The 23,798-nt window shown below is 40.5% G+C and overlaps 2 protein-coding genes and 2 long non-coding RNA genes across 4 annotated transcripts; 3 read left to right on the top strand and 1 right to left on the bottom strand.

Annotated features, from left to right (window-relative positions):
• The first annotated feature begins 650 nt into the window (after positions 1-650).
• LOC115728687 (ethylene-responsive transcription factor ESR2-like) lies at positions 651-1,888 on the top strand. The gene has a single exon (XM_030659045.2). The coding sequence runs from the start codon at positions 697-699 to the stop codon at positions 1,732-1,734; it is 1,038 nt and encodes a 345-aa protein (XP_030514905.2). The 5' UTR covers positions 651-696; the 3' UTR covers positions 1,735-1,888.
• An 8,349-nt stretch (positions 1,889-10,237) lies between these two features.
• Positions 10,238-10,971, top strand: LOC115751341. The gene is made up of 2 exons (XR_004016609.2): positions 10,238-10,355; positions 10,474-10,971. It is a non-coding gene; the product is annotated as an uncharacterized LOC115751341 (long non-coding RNA).
• A 4,518-nt stretch (positions 10,972-15,489) lies between these two features.
• On the top strand, positions 15,490-22,664 carry LOC115751346. Its single transcript, XR_004016610.1, has 2 exons — positions 15,490-15,539; positions 22,560-22,664. It is a non-coding gene; the product is annotated as an uncharacterized LOC115751346 (long non-coding RNA).
• Positions 19,554-22,613, bottom strand: LOC115728685 (BTB/POZ domain-containing protein At1g67900). Its single transcript, XM_030659043.2, has 4 exons — positions 22,356-22,613; positions 22,184-22,253; positions 20,817-22,079; positions 19,554-20,324 (listed from the first exon to the last, which is right to left on the bottom strand). Exons 1-4 carry the CDS (start codon positions 22,412-22,414, stop codon positions 19,818-19,820), a joined length of 1,899 nt encoding a protein of 632 aa, XP_030514903.1. The 5' UTR covers positions 22,415-22,613; the 3' UTR covers positions 19,554-19,817.
• Positions 22,665-23,798: the final 1,134 nt, after the last annotated feature.

Here is a 23,798-nt window from a genome sequence, read left to right as displayed (position 1 = left end):
GAAACTCTTCAAAAATTTACGTTATTTTAACGCGAAATGATGATCCGATTATTTTTCAATTGAGAATCTAGGGACATGATCGCCTGAATTTTACAACATAACATTAAAAAAAAAGCTAGATAATGCGAATTCCCTATAGAAATCATTATTTTCGCGACCAAGAAAAATAGATCGCATAAAGAAAAGCGCTCTCGTTTTGTAATATTCGAATACACAAAAGCGACGATGGTCGGACCAGCTACATTATCAATCTAGCATCGATCAAAAAATAGATACATCAAGCTCGAGGAAAGTGGTCACAATATTAAAAGTGATGATCCTCTATTCGATTAAGTTTTTCTATATTAACCAACCATATCATCGGAGATATGCAAGTACAATTGCCATTAGAATGCATAGGAAGCTTGAATTAAGTTTTTACATCAATTAATTAAATTATGTCGGAGTTACGCAAGTACAAAAAAATAACATAATAATAATAATACCTAATCTCGAGATTAAACTCGAATGGCACTAAATCAATCACTTTCCTAGGCCCCCAACAATGTCCAAACCATACCAATTTCATTTCGTTTCGTTCCTTTCCCCTCTATAAATACACAACCTCCCCCGTCCAATCCAATTCTCAGGTGCCCCAAAAAACACTCTTACTCTCTCCGTTCTTCCCAGACCTTCTCGTCAATCCTCTCGCCAGACATGGATCAAGAATTCAACGCCCTCTCTCACAACCCGCCTCATAATTCTCTCCACCGGAAACCGTCCACCCCCACCCCCACAGCCGCCCTCGCCAACGGCGGCAAGAGGGCGCTGAGGGAGGGCGGCGGCGGAGGCGGTTCGGGCGTCACGATGAGGTACCGGGGCGTGAGGCGTCGCCCGTGGGGGAGGTACGCGGCGGAGATACGGGATCCGCAGTCGAAGGAGCGCCGGTGGCTCGGCACCTTCGACACGGCCGAGGAGGCGGCCTGCGCCTACGACTGCGCCGCCCGGGCCATGCGCGGCGTCAAGGCCCGCACGAACTTCGTCTACCCCACCAACCCGCTGTCTCTGTCTGACCACCACCACCACCACCACTTCCTCCATAGCCCGGCCCCCTTCAGCACCTTCCCTCCTAAACCCTACTCTCGAGACTTATCCAGCATAACCTCTAGGGGAACAGTCCTCGCCGCATCTCCCGTGGCGGCACCGCAGCCGAGGAACGACGCCTCTCTGGACGTCTCGCTTTTCCTCCGCGACATTCTCAACCCTCCCAACACCGCTCCTCTGTACCCACCGCCGCCGCCGCCGCCGCCGCAACCAGCGTCTCAAGCTTCTTCCTATGCTCAGCCTCAGGGTCTCCGTTTTCCAAATGAGTATCCGAAGCCACAAGCCCCGGCCGAGCCGAATCAGGACGACGACTCGTGCGGCTTCTTCCTTCAAGAATCTCCCGAGTCGGGCCTCCTGGAGGAAGTCATCCAAGGGTTCTTCCCCAGGAAGAAGAAGAGCTCGGATCAAGTGAAGGGCCAGTTTTGGAACAGCGACCCGCACGGCCTCGGCGTCGTCACTTCGCCTCGCGAGCAAATGCAGGGCTTGAACGGCCTCACCAGCCTGCACCTGCAGACCTACTCGTGCGGCGGCGGCGGCGAAGGCGATGAGCTCGTCGGGGTTCCCACAGCGGCTCCGTCGCTGTTGGATGCGGATGTGTTCCAGTACCCCGAGTTTCTCGGCACTTTCGCAGCTAGGGCGCACGATGCTTGAGCCGATCACTTGGGAGTCTCTGCTATATTCCTATATATAGTTATATACCCATTTCCTGCTTCTGTGTATTGATGATATAGCTCTGGAGAAAAAAGAAAACCATGAACCTAGATTGAACGTCGAAGGAGTTTGCGTTTTCCTTCTATCTTTGCTGTTTTTTACTTTCTAGGGTTTGTGAAAGATGGTGGTTGTAACCATGGTACTCCTGCAAATTCTCTTCGTCTTCTTCTTCTTCTTCTTCTTCTTCTCTTCTCCTTGTCGTCCTCTACATATGTGCTCCCGTCTGGTTTTCTGTTCTCTGTCTCATTCGATCTATCGCTTGAGTTGATGACAGGTTTGCTAGTTACTTTTAGGTCAGTTGTTTAAGTCTGTGGTTAAGCATAAGATGGGACAAACTCGGAGGAAGCGTCGTTAATGGCGAGTCGATGGGAGCTAATAATTTGCAGAGCGTGCGAGTCATTGATGAACGAGCGGTTCGAAAAAAATGGCGGAGCGTGGTCTGCAACTTTAAGTTAATTCTCGAGGTTTTCCCTTGGGAGTTCTGGGTGGTGAGCGTTGACCTTGGTAATGAAAAAAGCTGTGGTGTGCTGTACTCGTTCTTCGCTTTGGCGACAAAAATCCGCCGCGGAAGAAAGGTTTTTAAATTTTTTTTTTTTTTGAGAAATTAAAACTACTGATTTTTTGGGGAATTTTTTTTATAAAAGTGAAAATGTTAAAGAGAGTTTAGGGCGTGCTTCTTAAGTTCATTAAATTCGTTTTGGTAATGGTAAATTCTTCTCTCAAAGAAACGGTGCTGATTATATATCTGTTAACAAGATTTTTATGAGAAGCAATGAAAGGAAGAGTTAAAATTGTATCCATTTTACATTAAAAAAAAAACAAAAATAAAAATGAGGGACGTCGCCCCACTAATTTTCTTAAGGAAGCTATTACCTAATAGTATTATCATTATTTCCGACCCCACGATTTTTTAATTAATGAGTGCTTTATGCAAAATACGCGGTGGTGGTGTATGAATCTACGGTTAGAAATTATTGACAGTATTATCGACCTGTCAAGGAAGCATTTTTCTTTTCTTAATAAGTGGTGTAAGAGCTAGGAATTTGTCAAATGTTCCCTAAGTTAACGAGAAAAATTAAGGTTCTTTGGACACATCTAGGGGTTGAATGAATTACATGGATAAGTGAATTAGAGTTTGACTGATTATACATACACTGCCTTATTTAGTTTGGCACTTGTAGACGGTAATTAATTAAGTTAATCACTCAATCAATGTGTTTTGACTAAAATAGTTGGGAAACTACCAAAAACCATGCTCAACTTTCATCCGATTTCCATCCTCTATCTTTCAAATAAATAAAAAAACATTTTTGAGTTTTTGTGTTGGACGACAAATTACATCTCGCATCAGTAAGCAACCTCAAGTTATTTTGAAAATTGTTTCGACCAAAAAAAAAAAAAGAAAGCTATTTTCAAAATTGCCACTTTCTTTTCTATATGGTCCTCGTGATTCGCTACATGTAGCCCCGCCGAGGACAACAGATTCTATACCTAGATATTTCGTATACCAGTTTTCAATTTCCAATCCATAGTAGGTAGAATCCATGGACAGATCCCATCGTCTCCACCTCGTAGGAACTATGAGTGAATTCTTTTCCGGGTCTTCAAAAGTCCATTCTTTCGACCTACTTCTAACAAGTTGCCGAGTTCGGCTTTCGAGACTACTTAGGGCTTAACTGGGCGGCAAGTCATCGCCAGCAATCAACTCTTTCCAAAGTTTTGTTGGACTTCTTTATGAACTTGTGAGATTTCTTGGCCATCTCCGAGAGCAGCCTTTCAAAATAGGCCAAATTGGTAGCCCTTTCTTCCGGCGGTAATAAGTAACAAGAGGAAATATGAGATCGGCGATAGGTCACATCGACGGAAAAGAAATGCACGTGTAGCCCGGCGGCTCCTCCATGGTCATTGAACCTTAGCCTTACCGTCAATACTTAACGGACTTGGCTCCGCCATCAATGCCATGATAAGATCTTGTGCAATGGGCAGTCGAGAGGTGGTGTTGTGGCGGTGCCGAGGGTTTTTGTTTTTGTTTTTTTGTGTATTGCGGCGGACCTTGACGGTGCTAGGAGGTGATGGGGCTGCATCCGATGCCGTCCACAGAAATTGCTTACAATGACTTCATCCATGAAAGAACAAAGCATATCGAAAATAATTGTCAATTCATTCGACAAAGTATGTTATATGGAACTGTCCCTCTTTCTCCATATTTGTCCCATGAATCAAAATGCGGACATCTTTAATAAAGCCGATCGTTTAGGCCTCTCCCACAGGCTAATCCAAACTTAAATTGGTTTCCCCAAAACTTCCTTGTGTTTGAGGTGGATGTTAAATAATATCTATAGTTTCACATGTTTGTATACTAGGTTTCGAATGTTGTCATGGAGTTAGATATTTTCCGTAATTCACCAAATCTCACATATTTGCGAAATATCGCGTAAATCTTGTCTATGTCTATCCCCATCAAATTGGGGTCTCTATGAAAGACCGCCATTGCTTGTACTTATTCATTCGAATGAAATGCCAAAAATCAACTATTGTTCATTAGCTACGAGCATTAACCCACAATTTGTAAATATATACACCAAAGGGGGAAATAGTCAAAAAAGTTCTAAACTTTTTGCACTTTTGTCAATTCAGTCCTAAATCTTGTAAGTTTGCCGATTCAATCCTAAACCTTTTCAACTTTTGTCAATTTAGTTCTATTGACCAGAAATTGCTAACGTGGACACCAGGCATCTTACATGGCACTGTCCGTGTTGATATAGATGAATTTTATTTTTTTAATTTTTTTTTGAGTACTTTAATTTTTTCACTTTTTTTTTTCTATTTTTCTTTTTCCCTTTCCTTTTTTCCTGCCATCACCTATCTCAGGCGAGGGCCGCCCCATGGTGATGGTTACCCTCGCTTGGGCGAGCGTGGGCAGCCCTCGCTTGGCTAGATTAAGTCGTTTTCAAGCGTGCCCAATAGGATTGACAAACCCATTGAGATCCCATATTCAAGAACGGCATCCTCATTTTGAGTACAAATGCATGTAGGCATGCTTGGTGCATATATATGTAACTTGCAAGTCTTCTAGCCATAGCTTTTACTCACTTCTAAATATTTTAGACAATTTACAGGAATTCTTCCGAATTCTAGCAGCACGAACAAGTACGCTATCACATTGAATGTAAGGACTTTCATGTAGTAGGTTGGCCAAAATTGTTTAAAAATTTGTTACTAATGAAAGTCAATATTAACACTAAAGACTCGTGCACATTTATATCATGGATTACACATGGCAGCCGACTTTATTTAAGTCTTATTACAACATCGTACTTAAAATCTCAAAATTCTGATCGATGACGTGTGTGAGATATTTTCTGATTTTACTATGTACAACTTGATGGAAGGAACAAATATCCGATTTTCTTCCCAATTTCTAGAATGCACACAAGAAAAACGCATGGAATGTATCGTGAACCTATTATGGTCCTAAGCATAAAAAATGGTTCTTAAAAAGGGAAGAGAAGACAGGTAGCACGGAAGGAGGAAGGAGATAGAACGAAGACGAAGAAAAGTGACGAGGAGACGCTCATCATCGTAAAAAGCAATAGACATTGGCAAAGTCATCATGTCCAAACGCAAGAAAACGAGGAAAACTTACAAAGTAAAATCGCCCCCGGACAAATTTTTATTCGAAAATTCTAAAGATCGGTTCAGGTACATTTGCACTTAGGTTATGTTTTTTATAGTGCTTAGATGGTGTCTTGGGTTAGCTGTTTATCACGCAGCTTGACTAGTCCACCTCCATGGACGATCTTAAGTTTGCACGTGTTATTGTCGATAGGGAAATGTTATCGACATTCTAGAACTTTGGTAAGGAGCTAAGGAATGGAACAAAATGACATTCTTAACTGATTTGCCAAACCATAGTTCAATGTCCCATGAAGTCCTTTTCAAGGTGGACAAGAATTCACAACTTGAAACGGATCACATGCGAATCTATCTGTAGCTCTTGTAAACATCAACAAGACCATGGACCAGCCATGCTTCCTCAAACAAAGCCATTGAGAATTCAAATCTCATTCACAGCCCTCTTCAAGCATTATATAAAGTGTAATTTGTTATTCGTGGAACCAAATGTCTCCCTTGGTAGCAATTACCACTTGATCTAAAACTTTGCTGAAAAGGGTTATACAATGCCTCCCCTAAGAGTCCATTATTGTTGAACCAAAAGGAAATTAATAATAAAATAGCTTACTTCTAGAGGTACCACCACTTACACAAGTGGAGCCATTGATTAACCAAACCCTAATTGAAAAGTCTAACCTTCCTCTTATAATGAAAGTAGAGTTAATCACGGAAGAAGTTATTATTTGTTGGTAGATGCTGGACCATGCTTTTGGTCCCCCATATTTCCACATCCGTGATCAAGAAGGTTAACCAAGGCTCCAATTGTTTAGCAAAAAAAAAAAATATTTGGAAAACATTTTCCTCAAAATAACCGCTTGTATCACTTATAAATATTAATGAACCAAAAATATTCTCACCGTCCACAAAAATATTGTGACATAAATTCTTGCAAAAAGTGAGAATATTTTTTTATTGATTAATTATTTCAAATGATAGGAGCGATTCAATTTTAGGAAAATATTTTCCAAATCATTCATTTTTCGCAAAATAAAGGGAGCTTAAATGATGTTAATACAACATTAATCTCTAGAGGACATCAGGATTTTGCACCTACACGGAGATGTTCGATTTCCATTTCTCTTCCTTAACTGCCTGCAAGGTGACATTCCGGACTCGATCTAGAAACTTGTTTCTAGGACATGTGTCAAGGTCACATAAGCTTGCTTCTATTCAATGTTAAGCACTTCGACTCATCAATTTTAGTCTTAATTACTGAATTCGTGATGTGAAGGTTCTGGAGTTTGTGGGGTTGCCTTGGCATGACAAGGTTTTGTTATTCAATCTTTGGCTAAGTAGTCTTGGCCAAAGATGGAAAATGTTGAAGATCTGGTTTAGCCGATCGTGACGATCCACTGCTTCACAAAACAAAATCTGTATATGCTGTTGACATAGCTCGATGTGGACCAGTCAATTAGACATGGGCATTTTGATGAAAGCAAAGTCAATTCCCCTTGGAGTCAAATGGAAAAATTAGCAGAGAGAAAATGGGGAAAAAAAATGTTTCTTCGTTAAGAGAAAAAAAAAATGTTTCTTGTACTTTGTTTTTCTGTCTTTGTCAAAATGTTTCGTGTACTTGAGTGTGCAGCAAACCCAACTGTTTCTTTACATACTGCCCCCAACAACAAATGAAACAAAAGATATTCAAAATTACCCTCCTACCGAATAACATAAAGAAGAGTTAATATCACGAAAAATCACAAATTCGTACTCATGATAATTACATGTCAAACTAATTTTTTGACCACTGACAACCTCAAACGGGTACATCTATTAAAAATTTACTCTCAGTTAGTTTTCGTTAAAACCTATTATTAAATTGCTAAGTTGGATGACACGTGACGGTGAACACAGGTACCATATTAGGGTTTTCACCCTCCGTTTATCATAAATGTACCAGTTTAAATTTTTTCGTTGTAATAACCCAATTTAACGGAAATTATTATAGGGTAAGTTTGTCACAAATGTATCAATTTGAGATTTTTAGTAGTTAAAAAATGAGTTTAAGATAAATTTGCCACAAATGTACCAATTTGAAGTTTTTGATGGTCAAAAAATTAGTTTGTGGTTAATTGTCACAATGTGCTAATTTAGAGTTTTTTTGTGGTATTAGTCCTAAAAAGAAAATGAGATATAATATTGAGCATCTCTTATGACTTCCAATTTCATCCACCCCCTCACGGAAAGGTTTGAGATTATGTGAAAGGTTTCTTTAACGAGGGAGATTGTCTAGTCATGTACGAAGTCGGTGTGTATTTGATATTATACATTTTACATTTTGCATTTTATTTAACTCGCCATAAAAACACTTGGCACATTTTCAAATATAGAACATCAACATGTCTAGTTACATGTAATATTTCGTATGATTCTTGGAGACTTGAAATACTATTGTTCCATTTTCAAAGTTGCAGAGAGAAAATACTGTTGTCACTCCTATGATTGTTGCAATTGTTGCCACTACTGTTGTTGTGATGATATCTAAGCTCATCATAAATTTGTGAACCATGAGTATGATATTTTATAGGATAAGAGACGAGACAAAACTCATATAAATGACTTGAAAATGGAGTCACTACACTTGTTGGCGTGAGAATCAAACTTGCGTCATGCGCCGTATGCACACACACGAGGCCTTTCCTTAGTAAACTAAGCCATCCCATGATTTGAAATTTTTTTTTTTAAAGGTGCAATAACGCAAGCAGCTATGTGCTTATTTAAAGTTCACATAATTCTAGTGAAGGGTTGGAAAGATCAGCAGTTGGTGGGACTTGCGGTGTGGCATGAAGCCCAAGTAGTGACTTGGGCCAAGTGGGTAGCTTGACTTTGGTCGTATTGGAAAGAAGTGTCCAAAACACAAGAAAAACTGACAAGGATTTGCGGTGGGTGGGGTTGAACAAAGCCCAATTTCGTGTGATCAGACTCTGGCTTGTCCCGCAGCTACTGGATAAGGAGATTACGATATGCGCTCATCACTCGTGACAAATACGAGATTCGATTGTCGTCCGCCACTCGTTTTGTTTAATGCTGAGACATACCTAATCTTGTGGATAAGATTACGCTTATCACAACACGCTTTGTTGTTCTAGTTTGCCGTTTGAGATTTGCTTTGTTTTGAACCTCTAACATATCATCTTGAGATATGAATAAAAAATTCACTTTCGACCCAAAAAAAAAAAAAAAAAAAGAAGAAGAAGAAAGAACTCTGGCTTATCACGTTTGTATCTGTCAGCTAGAGTTTTTGAAGATTAATGACCTCTTATTGACGATGTTTATGGTTGCTCCTCAATCTAGTTTTCCATATGGCAAATTCAGATGAGAAGCACCAAAGCTTTGAAATTACTGTCTTCTATTACTATATTGGCAGTGAACAGAGGTTATGGATAAAGGGGCTTATGGCTAGTGAGAAAGGGTCAAATCACATCGTCCATAGATGGGGGGCGATGGAACATGTGACCCACCGGTGCAACCGGGGAGAGAAATTTATTGTGCACACGAGAATGTCTGCCATAATACTCAGAGAACGACCCTCTACATTTTTTTCTAACTTTTAATTTTAAAGAATTGGATAAAAAATAATATATATATATATATATATATGTAAAATCGTCTTCGGAATTCAACCTCATATCAATTTGCATTTCGAGTTTTGAAAATCTATGGTCAACATATCAAGTTTCATCTAACATCTAATCCGATTCTCGAATTTTTGCCATTTACCTTCTAATTTTGCCCCTCCCGCGGTTTCAAATCCACCCGCAATAAAAACCCACTTGCCCAAAAACCCTAGTCCCGCGGTGTCATATTCAACCCTAGTTGAGGGGCAGCTAGTCGAATTTCGCCAGCGTCGAGCTCAATTCAAGTATGTCGAGCTCGTCGAGTGTCGAGCATGGCTCAAAATCTATCTAGTTTGACTGTGATTTGAGTTGAGCTCGATTTTACATGTTGATCTAGATTTGAGTACAGCTCGACCCTTGGTTGCGCTTGGCCATGGCTGAGAGAGAGAGAGAGAGAGAGAGAGAGATTTAGGGCATGGATAAAATTGAGGGTAGATTGGTCTTTTTTGGTTGTGGAAGTTTTGTTTGGGGATGAAAATTATAGATTTTCAAAACTTCGGATGCAAATTGTTATTGAAATGAAAAGTGAAGATGGTTTTTAAAGTTTTCCCTATATTTTATTTTGTCAATTAGAAACACATATATCTATGATATTTCTAATAAAGTACGGCATAATTATCGAATCAGTCATAAACCTATTGTATCAATGCCAATTTAGTCTTCAACTTTTTAATTTTATCAATGTAGTTATAAATCTCTGCACGAAATTCTAACGTGAACATTCCGACCAATTACGGCCGGAAAATTGCTAATGTGGCATGTAATCATCTCTGGTCATCTCATGTGGCATGCCGACGTGGACAATTTTCCTTGAAACGACATGTTGCGTGGATCGCCTCGTCAACTATTTTTTACGGCGATTGATCTAAAGGACTACATTAAAATTTAGTACAAAAGATTTAAGATTCCATGATAAATTAAAAAGTTTAGGACTGAATTAATATCTATACAATAAATTTAGGAATGATTTGGTAATTTTTGGGTAGATGGATATGCTTATCAGGAGATATATGCTGCTTTCACCTTTTACTTTTTTAAAGAGATGGGAAAATTCATGATGGGCTTCCCTGTTTATGATGGCTTCTTTTTGAGTGTTGTTTTTTTTTTTTTGGTCGAACTTTTTGAGTGGTTGAAGCATTGTCAAAAGTAGCAAAATTAGGTGGGACGTTGATGGACTTTGGATCATCGCTCCCGTGAGAGAGAGAGAGAGAGAGAGAGAGAGAGGACACTTGGGATAAAATTGCTTTCATTATCGTTCAAGTTGTTGACTCAGTACCTTCCTTATCTTCACCCTCTTCAAATCCCAAATGCAACTTCAGGTTTAGTACTTGAGGTTCCATCTTCTTCATAATTTGACAACTGATCCAATCCATATGAATTATGCTTGCAGGACTTGGGAGCCAAGAATGGAGAATCAAGAGATTGCCAAGAGTAAGGATCTGAAGGTGGAGGTCTCGTGTGAGACCGAGATCGCCGCCCCGTCCGGCCTCGCAAGGCAGCCCAGCGCCACGAAGAACGCCTGCCTGTGCTCGCCGACCACCCACCCCGGTTCGTTCCGGTGCCGGCTCCACCGCGCGCCCTCGCTCCAGAGGACAAGAAGCATGGACACTTCCTCGACCTTCACTCAAGATTCGCCCACAAAAAGCAGTTGACGAGATCCCATTTCCACGAATCTGATCGAATGCTTCGAAGGCTAAAGTTAAGCTGTGGTTTTTGGCTGAAAGTGGTCTCCTTTAATTTTGTGTGTGTGTGTGTGATATGTGTATCGGCTATTTGGCTCTGACATGGATGTCTTCGCCACTGTTAACTGAAGATTAGTGAATACTTTTGCATGGTTGATATGTATTTTATCATGTAGACCTCGTATGTTTATCTTCATACAAGTTTTGCCATTTTTTTTTATTTTATTACTAAGAGCTGATTTGTTTAGGGTTTTTATTGCACAATTTGGATGAAATTTGATCTGCACAACTGAATATGGTCGGATGCCATATAACAAAACATCGATTACCGGCTTCAAAAAATTTAATTTTTAGGACATGTGTAGGATATAATGTTTCTATTTGGCTCTAGACATCTGTATCTAATGATTAGATTTACTTGTTGATGGGTTTTCTCGTTGGATTAGGGTCTCCGATATTATAGGAATTTGTCTCTCGAGTGCGGATTGATTTGTTCCCATTTGACAAAAAGACACTATGGTCTTCTAAGTTCTAATCATGGTATGTAAGAAAGTGGATAATATGAGCGCGTCCAGTCATGAATTAAAGGCAATTATTGCTATGTCAAACTTCAAGAAGAAGGCAATATTTATTCATATTTCCAATGATCAAAGGGTAAAGTTTCATCTATATTTGGCACATGGATCGATGACATGGGCGGTTTCTTTCTATTTCTCCGGCAAAAGATAATTATGCATTCGGATAATGATATGGGGTGGTCCTTTAAACTTTTCAATCTGTGCAATGTCGTGCCTCATAAACAATTTTTATGCAATCGTGTCCTCAAATTATATGTCTGTTTGTTCATATCGGTTCTTCTACTAAAAAGCCAATAAAAACAATAACTGCAGTTCGATAAGTGTCTTGCAGACGTCCATGTTATATCAAAATGGATATCTTTTATAAGATTAAAACAAAATGTAAATTCTAGAGAGAGGATGGGACGGCCATTGTCGGGCCAACGGCTGGCCAGTGCCCAGCCGCCGGTGAGGGCCGCTGGACCCTAACCGTGGGCTAGGTGATGCTGCCGCCTATGGCCGCCGCTTCCGTTCCCCACTCTCTCTTAGAATTTGATTATTTGAATTTTCTAAGATACTGATTTTAGTGTCGAGTAAGAGAAATCATGGCTCTGTGGCTTTTTTTTATATGATTAGTAGCATTCATTCATCCTTTCTCATCTAAGGATTCTTAAGATACGATCAACTCAGAGTGCCCTCATTCTTAAAGGCACTGAACCATTTTGAGATAACACTAGCATAATTACCCTTTATTGATTGTAACTCTTGATGGATTAATAAGGAAATCAGAGGTTTCATGTCTTTCACATGACACTCAATTTAGTGTCAAATCTTTTTGCAAGATCTCTTAATTGCCACTGTTTAAAAGAACATTTATGGCGCGAATGATAACTCTTCTGTTTCTCTATTTTTATTCCAAACTTTCTCCTACAACACGTTTGGTACAAAAATCCGTTTGATAACACAATTTCATTTTTCTATATCTGGAACAAAAATTTGTTCCAAAAATAAGTTTGGAACAGAAATGAGAAGTTAAAATTTTCAACTTCTTTGGGCATGCATGGTAACACTTTTACTCTAGAAATCAACTTCTGACCGTAAGTTAATATTTCTACTTTTGAGGAGACGTAATTTTTTTTTTACTTCTTCAAGTGGCTCCAAAACTACTTCCTGAGAAAAAAAAAATACTCAAGAAGTAGAAAAATGAAATCATTTAACCAAATGGATTTTTCTCCGGAATCACTTTTGGAATATAAATTCTACTCTTGAAATATTCTCACGCATGCTTGGATCGTTTTCGGAGCAGAAATGAGAAATAAGAATTCTTCTCATTACTTACTCCCTTTATCTCGCATCCCGATCATTGATTTGTTGGTTTGCTGATTGCATAGCCCTAATATGATAGACTCTTTTAAAACCTTTCGGTACGTCTACTTCTTCTATTGGTGATTATTTGACAGCAAAACAATGAAGAAGTCTCATAGGGAGGGTTTTTAATCATAATTAGTCGATTCCCGATTCTTATTTCACGATTTGTTTTGATTTGGTTTGAGATTTAAATTGTTCATATTTATTATGTGAAGCAATATTCACCTAAATCGCGATTGAATCTATCGATCGTTGGCTAGTATAAGATCTGAATGTGTTCATTGATTTGGTCAACATAGCTTCACTCATATTTGACTATGAATATTATGTTTTGATTGTTCATGGGTTTCGCGAAAATGTATCTTAAATACTAATGACGAGGTTGTGGTTCTTGTGTAAATTAGAGATAATTCATGTTAAGAAAGTATTTCCTAGTCACCATTAATCCCAAAAAGATTTTTTTTTTATTGACGACATATACGAAACAAGGAATGAATAAATAATGAAAATAGTTAAAAAGAACGTCCACACCCTAACATTTTGCTATAAGTGGCCACACCTTAACAGGAAATTTAAGAACCTAGGCAGTATTCCTAACTTTAAAAAAAGGTACAATTTTTAGGCCTATTAGAATAAGTTGTGGGGGTTTGAAGAGGCGACAACCCTTGCGTGCCCCTCCTTGGGCTTGGCACGTAGGATCAGCCTTTTCTCTTGCACCTTTTGCTAGGTACTTCTTGTATTTCCAAAGTCCTCTAAAGCCCTCGGCCCCAGGTGGGTCCGGCCTCGCTTTGAGCTTTGAATATTTCTGGAATGCTAATACTTTTCTTTTGCCCTTCAACTTTACCATCGCAACTTTCATAATTGCGGAAATACCTTAAGCTCACGTGACATCGTCGGCGAAGGGCTTAGGCCATCGGCAGTCGGCTGGCAAGCTAGATCCTGACCGTATGTGGCACCGGCGGCCTGCACCCGAGTTCATGGAACCTTAGGCAAGGTCCGTCAGCCAGCCTGACCCCTTCACCGATTTGAGTTTTTACTTTTAACTAACAAAAATTTCTTTTATAAAGTGTGATTTTTCCAAACACCATTTAATCCAAAGTGGCTTTCCAATGCGCTTTTCAATTTACAAATTTAACAGATACTATTTGCATTTTGAAAAATCCCTTTAACCTAAAGTTCTTTGTACTTTCCTAAGAACTTTCCCCAAAAGATCAATCAAACGCAGCCTATATCTACCCATTGATTTTATAGATTCCTAATTTTTCTTGCATGTTTAACAATGAAATCATGTATGGTACTTGAATGTGGACAGGTTTCATGAAAAATTATGTTAGATCCCGAGAACAAGATTGCTGCACGTAATCCTTGCGTCATTTGCGCCGATTGTTTGTGTAATCACTTGTATCCCTCCTACCAATATGCTTTGATCTTTCGATTGCTTGCTTGGGGTTGAGTCAGCCCATCATGGGCGGCCCAACTCAGTCCAAAAAGCCCAATATCTTCTACTTGCACACGATGGGCTTGACACAATCTCCATTTTCGTGGAGAAAACCTACGAAATTAACCGGCGGAAAAGTCATAAACCCTTGTGTACAAATAGAATGAAAGTACTAAAAGTTTCAAATGGTGCAATAAAATCCTAAATCTTCATTGTAAAATGTACTAAACCGGCTAAATTAAAAAAGCTCAATTCAAGACTCCAGCACGGAGTGTTTTCAGTGCCATGTTGGTAATTCTCAATACTGTTCATCTTTAAGATTTGACTGCAACTATTAGAAAAGATTCGGGGACTTGATCGCACCACCCAAAACATTTAGAACTATCGATTGCATTGGTACATGCTGCGGATTCTTTGTGCATGAATTTCTAACTCGAGAATAGAATTTGATCCGGCACGAAATCAACATATTTAAGTTTATGTAAATCATCAAGCATCACGACCGGTGAGTTTGCCTAGACCTGACTTATGATCTTCGGGATTGAGTTCATCCCGTCCTTGTAATCTAGAATTGATTAGATAAAGGATATTATGACATCTTTACTCATATTTCTATATGTTATGCCCTACGTAACTTATACATACTCATTTGCACTTATGTCATATCATTTTTGACGCGCAAAATGCAGGGGTAAATTTGCTAGCATTTCTTTAATGGAACCTACATAATTTCAGTGAAAAGCGACAACGCTATTTTCCCTCCTCAAAATTGAGCAACGACAACGAACGAAAAAAGAAAGAAAGAAACTGAGGCAATCAATAATGAATCCATAGCATAAATTTAGCTTCCTAGAGGCAAAAGCCGGCATCCATAGGATGGACCAGTGGGGATGCATCATTGAAGAAATATCTGAATCGAGTGTTGACAACATAAGTTCGACGAAGACCTAAATGCTGATTTTTCTATTTTTATTGCAAAGTATAACATCATGATAAAATAATAAGGAAAAAAAGCCCTAAGTTAGACCCGCCCTGACACATTTGCTCTGCATTTTTTTTTTACAAAATAAAAAATCTCAAACTATTCCAACTGTGACATATTTACCTCCAAACTTTTTCTTGTGACATAAAAAATCTATGTGGCACTAGGGTGAGCATGGTCCAAGTGAGTGGTTCCCAATCTAGAACTGTGAACCGCTCACTAAGGATTGGAATCGGAAATCGGGCCACCGGTCCGGTCCGGTACCTCGATGGGTCCATGGAACCGGTTCCACCAAGCTTCACAGTTCAAATGGGGATGGAAAATTAGTGATTCAAGCTTATAGTAAATGGAGGCAACCGAGAGAGAGAGAGAGAGAGAGAGAGAGAGAGAGAGAGAGAGAGAGAGAGAGAGAGAGAGAGAGAGAGAGAGGTGATGAACGGCCGGAGGCGTGGCCTTGAGTGGATGGGAGGTCGAGGTCATGAGTTGATGGGAGGAGTCGAGAGACGAAAATGAAGACGGAGACGAAGAGACCAAGTCGGAGTGAGAGTTTGAGACGAGACAAGACAAGACAAGCGAGTTTCAGATAAGGGATTTAAGATTTTTATTTTTTCAAAAAAAAATTAAATTATATATAATATGTATTACCGGTCCGGTCCGGGTGGTTGGTTCCACACTTGTAACTAGGAACTGGACCGGTATCCGTCGGTTCCAATTAATTGAAATCTGGACTCGGATTGGCTCCCTTAGGAATCACTAGTTCTGGGAGGTCCACGGTTCTTTTGCACATCCCTATTGACACATTTACCCTATGTCAAGATTCCTTTAGGTACTTTCAGCCAAAACAAAGTCATTTTTATTTCACTTAAACCATGTGGGCGCCTCGCCAATACTGTTTGCTTTTTGGTGTCCATTTAAGCGGATCTTTAACAAATCTCATTGACGAAACTTTGATGGATGGCAAATGTGTCATACAGGTACAAGTTTGGGATTTTTTGGTATCAAAGAAAAAAGTTTAGGATAAACACATGCCACGGTGAGTATAGTTTAAGGTTTTTGGTGGGGTTTATAATAATAATAATAATAATAATAATAATGGTGGCTTTCATGATCAAAATGATGATGGACAACAAGCTTGCATGACAATAACAGGCATGGCTCATGAACATAAACTATTCATTGCGATCCTCATTGATACTCACAAAGCAAGCATAGCCTGCCTTTACGCTTGGTGTGGCAAAGATTGATATCATGATTTCCCCTTTGCCATGCAAAACAGCGCATTATTATATGTTCGAAGAGGGTTCTCGAGATAATGGCAGATTAAGGCACAAAATCATCTTGTACCAAGGTATGTGTTCTTGCTTTCGGTTTCATTCCACGTGAAAATCATTACCATCATGGCACATTCATTAAACTTGCATTTGGCCAACCTTTGCTTATGAGAATACTTTCCATAATTGCACATCAAAATGATGCCCTTGATCGTTTTTGACTGTCTAGTATGATTACGTATGTTTATTGCGTCCGTAGCACGTTTTCTAAGACAAAGCCCGTCATATTGATGCAATCAAGTGCCAAATTTGAATCAATGCGGTGATCGGATTACTAAAACCTTAGTTTAGAAAAGCAATCGAGTCTCGAACCTTTTTAAGGGATATAATTGGATCGTAAATCCTCACTAGGGTTGCAATCAAGTTATCAACCTCTAGTGGGCAGTGCAATTTGGGTCTACCATGTAAGCATTTCCTAATCTTCACATATGCAACTTTCGATACCAATGACTTGGTTGTTTTCTAAATCAGAAAGAAAATTTTCATTTCACATGAACAAGAGATACATAATTTTTAAGATAAAGATATAAATCTAACAAAACAAGTAAATTTGAAAGATAAATCAACTTGGTACAGCCTACAGAGACTTGATCATTTCATAAAGGCGAGTCTGTCATAGCATCAAAGCACAATCAATGGTCGATCACCGAATCCCGCATCAACATCAGTTTTGAGTATATGTCGAGATTTCTTTCTCCAATAGCCATGACTTTGCCAAAAGGTGGTGCTTGCTTAGGTTCGGCGTCCCGATTACATTACCATATAAAGACAATAACAACACCAACATGTTGAATGAACACAAAAAATGCTTTGTAAATCCCATATATATATTATTTTATAGATTGGAATAAAAGAGCACCAAAATCAACATTTAACTCAAGACCGGGAGAGAAGACCTACAAAGGAGATATCAATTGATTACAAAGTCACTTTCAAATAAGCCAAAATACTGAAAGCAACAGCAAAAGGGCCTCGTGGACTTGTGGAGCACTTGACTATATGGAGTAAGCATAGAAGTTGTAGCAAGCGAGCATATCCCAAAAAGCAAATTCTTTCAAGACACTCGCGCTTCAAGCTTCCGAGCTCATAGGACAAAACTCAAAACCTTTGCACTTCCGTTGATTAAGTCGACGGCGCCGTGTGCTAATTCAACGAAAGAGTCTTGAAGATGAGGAGATCGACAAATAGGGAGAGGGAGAGTCCCTCTCAGGATGTCACGATAGGAGAGCTGTAGCTGGCGGCGCCTTACGGGAAGAAGATAAAAAACCCTAAGAGAGAGAGAGAGAGGGCAATGACTTAGTTGATATATTAAGATTCGATTGTACTTATTGAAATCCTTGACCTCAATTTCATTTTTTTATTTGAGGTTTAGTACTTCTAACTGACTTTACAAAGTGTTCTGTTTATATACGTGCACACTTTTAAACTTGGGAAACCGCCCTCACTTTTTGCGATCACATCAATTGGCATCCTCATCAACATTTTGTACCCTAAAGTCTCCATATTAGACCTCCTATTGAATCTACCACCGATTTCTGTTGTCTACTCATTTTCTGATTCGATATTTTCTTTCCAGAACTACCCTTTCCAATCTGTTCACAGTGTCTGACCCAAGGAGAAAATAAAATAAAAATAAATTCTGTTCACTGTTGGATGTATCAACCAAAAGGGACCCTAAAATCTTGTACATCCCTCTCTGCGCGCGAGCTTAGCACGTCGTGGCCCGCCCTTGCCAATATTAGGGTTGGTGAGTACTATAAGCTTAGGGTTTTCTGGTCTTTTTTGTCTGGAGATGTAGAATGAAGGTTGGTGGATGTGAAAATGAGAGATGGGTTTTGAGAGAGTAACTACAGCAAGAGGTTGCAGGTTGTATATTTGTTAGGGCTAAAGCATACTACAAGTGTCCAAACTTATGTACAATGCTCATTATAGTGCCAAAAACTTTCAAAACGATAACTTAAGTGTCAATTTTTTTGAAAAACGCTCACTTGAATGCCAATTCCGATTTGAATTGACGTGGCTCGCCGGAAATCCGACGTGGCTTATTTTTTTTATTAATATTTGAGTTGATGTGACTAGTCAGAGTTGGTACTGAAGTAGACGTTTTTAAAAAAATTTGGCACTTACATGATCGTTTTTTAAAAAATTGGTACTTAAGTGACATTTCCGAAAGTTTTGGCAATAAAGTGAGCACCGTACAAAAATTTTGGCACTTATAGTGTATTTAAGCTTGTTTGTTAGTGGCGTGTTAGATATTTCATTTGGAAGAAATTGAAATTTTGGAGGAGTTTGTTTAAAGAATTATCCATAAATTAGCACGCTGGACTTTCACACATTTGATTACATCCAAATGAAGCATGCATACTTAAAATTAGGAAAACGGATTTCTTAACTATGAGAAGAGGAAAATATTTTCCAATAAAATTATTTTTGAAAAATTACTTTCCTATATCGTAACTTTTTTTTTTTCCGAAACAAACACGCCCTTAAACTCGCACTTTAGATTATAGATTCTCACAAAATTGGGGCATGCCTTGCTGGTTGCTCTCGACTATTCATAATTGGTGCACCTTTTAATTCAGGAGTTCAATTACGTGTCACCAATCTAACTTTGACAAAATGATTGGCGGCTTGGGACAAAATCTTTAGCCACATTAACCTCCTAAAAATTCAACCATTCTCATATCCGAGGTGACAAGACAAGGACAGCAACCGACTGCAATAAATCCGGAATTCCAAACAAAGAGAGTTTGTGTGTGTGTGAATAAAGGGCACAAGGGTCTGGAAAACAAACAGAGGAAAGAGCTCCATGATCTGCAATAATTCAGTCAGATGCAAGACAGCATCCTCAATAATGAAAAAAGTCTTTCCAGACACCAGAGCTGCTGATGATCCAACTGAGCTGCAAGAGAAAAGACAAGAGACAACAGGCATTTCAACAGCTATCTATGAACAAGCACGAATAATTTTGGTCCCCCCTTCCCCCCACCAAACTTTTTACTTCAATGTACAACTAGGAGTCCCCAGGAAATGGTCCTAACCAAGCTGTGTCTGAAAGAAGAGGATTTTCTTCAGGGGATTTCACTCTTCCCCCTCTCATGTCCTGGAAAAGTGAAGAAGTATCTCTCCCACCTTATTGAAATAATAGATTATGCTAATTGACAATGCACATTGAGATTCTCTCAAGAGTGTCTCTCCTCCTAAAGGTTACAAAGGCAAATTTCTTTTTTTTTTTTTGCTTGGTTTTGGGCAAAAGGGTGAAAAAAGAAGAAGAAGAAAGAACAGAGAAGAGAACAGGGCAGAGTATGAGTTATGCGTTTAACTTTACCATCCCCAAAATGGGGCAAGACCCCAAAAAAATTTCCATTCTTCATGTTCAGTTCTTATCATTGGCAGTAGTTCTACTGTTGGACCAAAACTTGCTGAACATCTTCTTGGGCCGCGCCGGGATCGCGCAGAAAGCCTTTACGATGGAACTCCTCGACATCCTGTCCTGCTGCGCGTCGTCGTTGTCGTCCAGGTCGTCGTCCTCAGCCAGTTTCATCTTCAATGTTGAGAGCTTCGATTTGCTGGGGGACTTCAGGCCCGACACGCTCCACTGGTCCTCTGGGGGGATGCTCGGCGTGGTGCTTAATGGTGCTGGAGTCCTGGAGGAGTCAAGGCCATGCGCTGCCAGGAGCGCCTTGATGTTGCCCGGGAGCTCGGTGACCTTGCCGCTCGCCTTCGTGGCTCGCGCCTGCTCGAAGAAGAGGACTTGGACCACCACCCTCAGGGGCAGGAGCTCGTTCTGCGCTGCGTGCATGCAGGCTTCCATGGATAGTTTCTTACAGTCCAGGATTCGGCACAGGCGCTTCCTTTCGCTCTTGTTCAGATTCGGGTGCGCCTGTGCAAAAAGATCAAACAAGAAATACATACATACGGTCAGATCATAATCAGAATTCAGCGCTAGCAATAAGGATTTCCCAAAGTCAGCGAGGCTAAAACAGAAATTTGTCCGAAGAACGAAATAAATTTTTACCAAGTTCGACCTTATCTTAGGAACAAATCTGGCTAAACTGTGAACTTAGTCTCATGACATACTCCAAGATTGTGCTGCAGAAGTAGTACTATGAATCCATGTAAGGTTATTTGACTCACCACACATGACCATGTGAAGTCAGATTTATTTTCCCCTTTTGCACAAAAATTTATCAGGGACATAAGTCCATTTTCACCAGAATCCTAACGGCCAATGAAAAGTTTGAAACAGGAGCAAGAGCCCCAAGGTCAAGAGAGTTGGTCATCTACTGCTGATAATGACTTATAACCTTTGTTGACTATGATTGTTAGACCTTAAAGCATGTTGATGCCATTTACCTATTTTGATGTCATTTACCTTGAGATAGATGTCGATGGCTCGGTAAAGGTCGTCGTGATCTACCCTTGCGAATTCCGGAACCGCTTCGGCGAGAGCTACAAACTTTGCCAGCGGCAAATTAACATCGTGGCTGATCTCTTGCAAGTAATTGTCAATAATCTTTGCTACCTTCAGCTTTGAGCTGTGTGATGCCGAAGACGACCTCCTGCTTTCCTGAAACATATCGATGTTTTCGGCCGACCGAGACCTCCTCCTCTCGCACGCGAGCTTCGATCTCGGAGGGCTAGTTGGGGGACTCTGACCTTGTAACTTAAACTGCTCCAAAATTGTCATCACTATGTCCACATCGTACAATGTCTCGTTCTCCAGCGCCAGATGAGGAATTAAAAGATCGTTCGGCGACGCTTCCTCCAGTTGAATCCCCACTCTCTTGGCCAGTTCCATTCTCGAAGAAGAAGCCGCGTTTAGGATGTTCGCCGCCTTCAAGAGCTTCAGCAGGAAACTGGATGAAACTGCGCCTTTCACTGCGGGAAGCAAGCTGATTATCGACTCCAGAAGAAGCCGGTCCTTCGAAGCGAGCTCTTCATTGTTAGAGTCCGAATCCGAATCGGACATGGCTTGCTTCCTTGCATTCCCAGCTCTCGATACATTCGGAAGCCACCGAGATGCGTAAATCTTCAGGGCATCGCCAACCAAATTGGAGGGTATTCTTCCTCCGGATTTTATGGCTATCATAGTTCTCCAATAAAGGTCGATCCCCAAGTCGGCTAGATCTTCAGCCCACCAACCCTTGACTGTCAATCTATGCCTCTGGCTCTCAGCTCCATTGCACGACATATCGTCCCGGCCTCGACGGGAGTGGCTATGAGATAGACTAACCTTCGACGGGTTCGTCAGGACTTTGGTCGCGATTGCCTCGATGCATCTGCTGGTGATTCCGAGCTCTTCAGACCACAGAGGGAAGGCCTTGGTGGTCTGCAGAGTCACAATTGAATCCCTCCAACCATGAAGAATGCATGAATTGAAGAAGACCTCAATCTTGTACATCAGATTGCCCTTCTCGACATCCTCGGACATCTGGAGGTACTCGGCGGCGCATCGAGCAGCGACGATGTTGTAGGCACTTAGAGTGATAGTGATCCCGTAGCAGAACTTGGCGCACAGCTCGAATGCCTCGACGCCGCCCGGGAAATCCGGAAGTTGGACAATATGGTGCTGCGACGACTCAGGCGACTCCGAGCAGAGTCTCTGCAATCGCAAGCACTTCGAGAGCAGGGGAAACTGCGTGCAACGTGAAGCTAATCAGAACAACTGACATTCCGGAATCACCTTTAGAACAAGAGGCTCGAATTCATTCAAGGATGTTCAATCCGAAAAATATTTACCTTGTGGAGCATATATCTAGTTCCTTTCACTTGTACTATGAGGTCACTGGACACTTCAGAAGACACTGACCTGCAACCAGAAAAATTTAATTCATGAGCTCAACCTCCAATTCCACATAACTTGAAGAAGGACAACAAGAGAGAATTCACTCTTAGTCTAGTCCACTGGTACCTCACTGCTTCAGTAGTATAAAAAGTGTCCGGCCGAGATCCGAGCTTCATAAACTTCATGATTTCACTTGTTACTCGAAATCCTCCCTCTAGCTTTCACTTGATCATCCGATCAAGTACGCAACAAGATGTGAAGAGTTGGAGACTTTGCTACTCCTGATAGTGCACAAGACTCTAAATCTGATGCTCCCTCCAGCCAAAGGAGAGAGAGAGAGAGAGCTTGTGGAGACCAAACCAGAGTCAAGCCCGCTCGTTCATATTGCTTGGATTCAATGAGTTCCCAACTCAGCAAGCCAAACTTGAAGTCAAATGGCCAAAACAGAGAACCTGAAATTCAAGAACTGTGAATTGTCTGTTTTACTTTTTTCCCCAAAGCAAAGAGAAAAGAAGAGGACGTAAATGTCCCGAGAGGGAAGAGAATTCTCCAAGAAGAACTGAGCACCAAGAGCTAACCATTTGGTTTGTGGGGGGGGGGTGTGGTGAAGTGTTGCTGCTTATGAATTAAATAAAAGGAATTGGAGTTATGGTGAATGAATAGGTGAGGGTAAGGTGACAGAAACCTATGAAGAAATCAAACACAGCCCCAAGGCCCATGTCCTTTCAGTCAAATTCCATTGCCCCATTTTTTTTTTGTGTGTGTGTGATTTGGACATGCAAAAACACGGAATCAACCCCCCCATCAAGATCAAACATATACCCAACCCAACACCCACCTTCCCATTTCCCCACCAAGTCAATCATTCTCCACAGCTGAGTTAAACCCAAAAAGTAGAAGAAAAAATAGATTCATAAATAAACCCAAGAATCCAGAATTGCCCAGAAATGGATAAAGACTGGATTTTTATGAAGAAAGACAGGAGATTTACCCACCCGAAATGCTGGATTCGTGGCACTCCGAAGAAGCGGAAACTGACGACAATCATTCACTGCAAATATTCTACCTGGAACAGGGGAAAAATATATATCTTATGCCACCTGAAAATTCTTCCTTTTTCCTTTTTGCCTCTTATTTTGTTTATAAGAATAAGAATAGGAATGGTTTTCAAGCCAAGCTCTAACCTTTGTCCCCGAGAGGGAGAAGGAAAACGCCAGCGTGCTAATGGAAAGGCGAAGCCCACGTGCTTATCCTGCGCCCACCTGTGTCCCTCCCTCTCATCATTGCCACACCATTATTTTTTCCTTTTGTTACTGTGTGTGACCCCTAAGATTTCGTTATTTTATTAGTCAAACACTATTTTATACGCAACGTCGTACGACTCCTCAATCCCATTGGTATCAAAAGCGGCCGAATTTACAGATTATGATAAAGTGAAACAAAGGAAAAAAGGGGGAATATTTTGCCCAGAAAAGTAAAGTGACTGCACAAAAGCAAGTAGAACAGAGGAGGACGAAGAGGATGAGGATTGAGAAGCAGCAGCAGCAGAAGAAGAAGATGATGATAAGA

Source organism: Rhodamnia argentea, chromosome 1, assembly GCF_020921035.1.
Source record: "Rhodamnia argentea isolate NSW1041297 chromosome 1, ASM2092103v1, whole genome shotgun sequence".
NCBI classification, from domain to species: domain Eukaryota; kingdom Viridiplantae; phylum Streptophyta; class Magnoliopsida; order Myrtales; family Myrtaceae; genus Rhodamnia; species Rhodamnia argentea.
This window is presented reverse-complemented; position numbering and strand designations above follow the sequence as displayed.

Coding starts and splice junctions, on each gene's coding strand:
- LOC115728685 (XM_030659043.2), bottom strand. CDS start 22,414: ATGAAGTTTATGAAGCTCGGATCTCGGCCGGACACTTTTTATACTACT. Junction 22,080..22,183: donor CTAGATATATGCTCCACAAG/GTAAATATTTTT, acceptor CGTTGCACGCAG/TTTCCCCTGCTCTCGAAGTG. Junction 20,325..20,816: donor CCATCGACATCTATCTCAAG/GTAAATGACATC, acceptor CTTTTTGCACAG/GCGCACCCGAATCTGAACAA.
- LOC115728687 (XM_030659045.2), top strand. CDS start 697: ATGGATCAAGAATTCAACGCCCTCTCTCACAACCCGCCTCATAATTCT.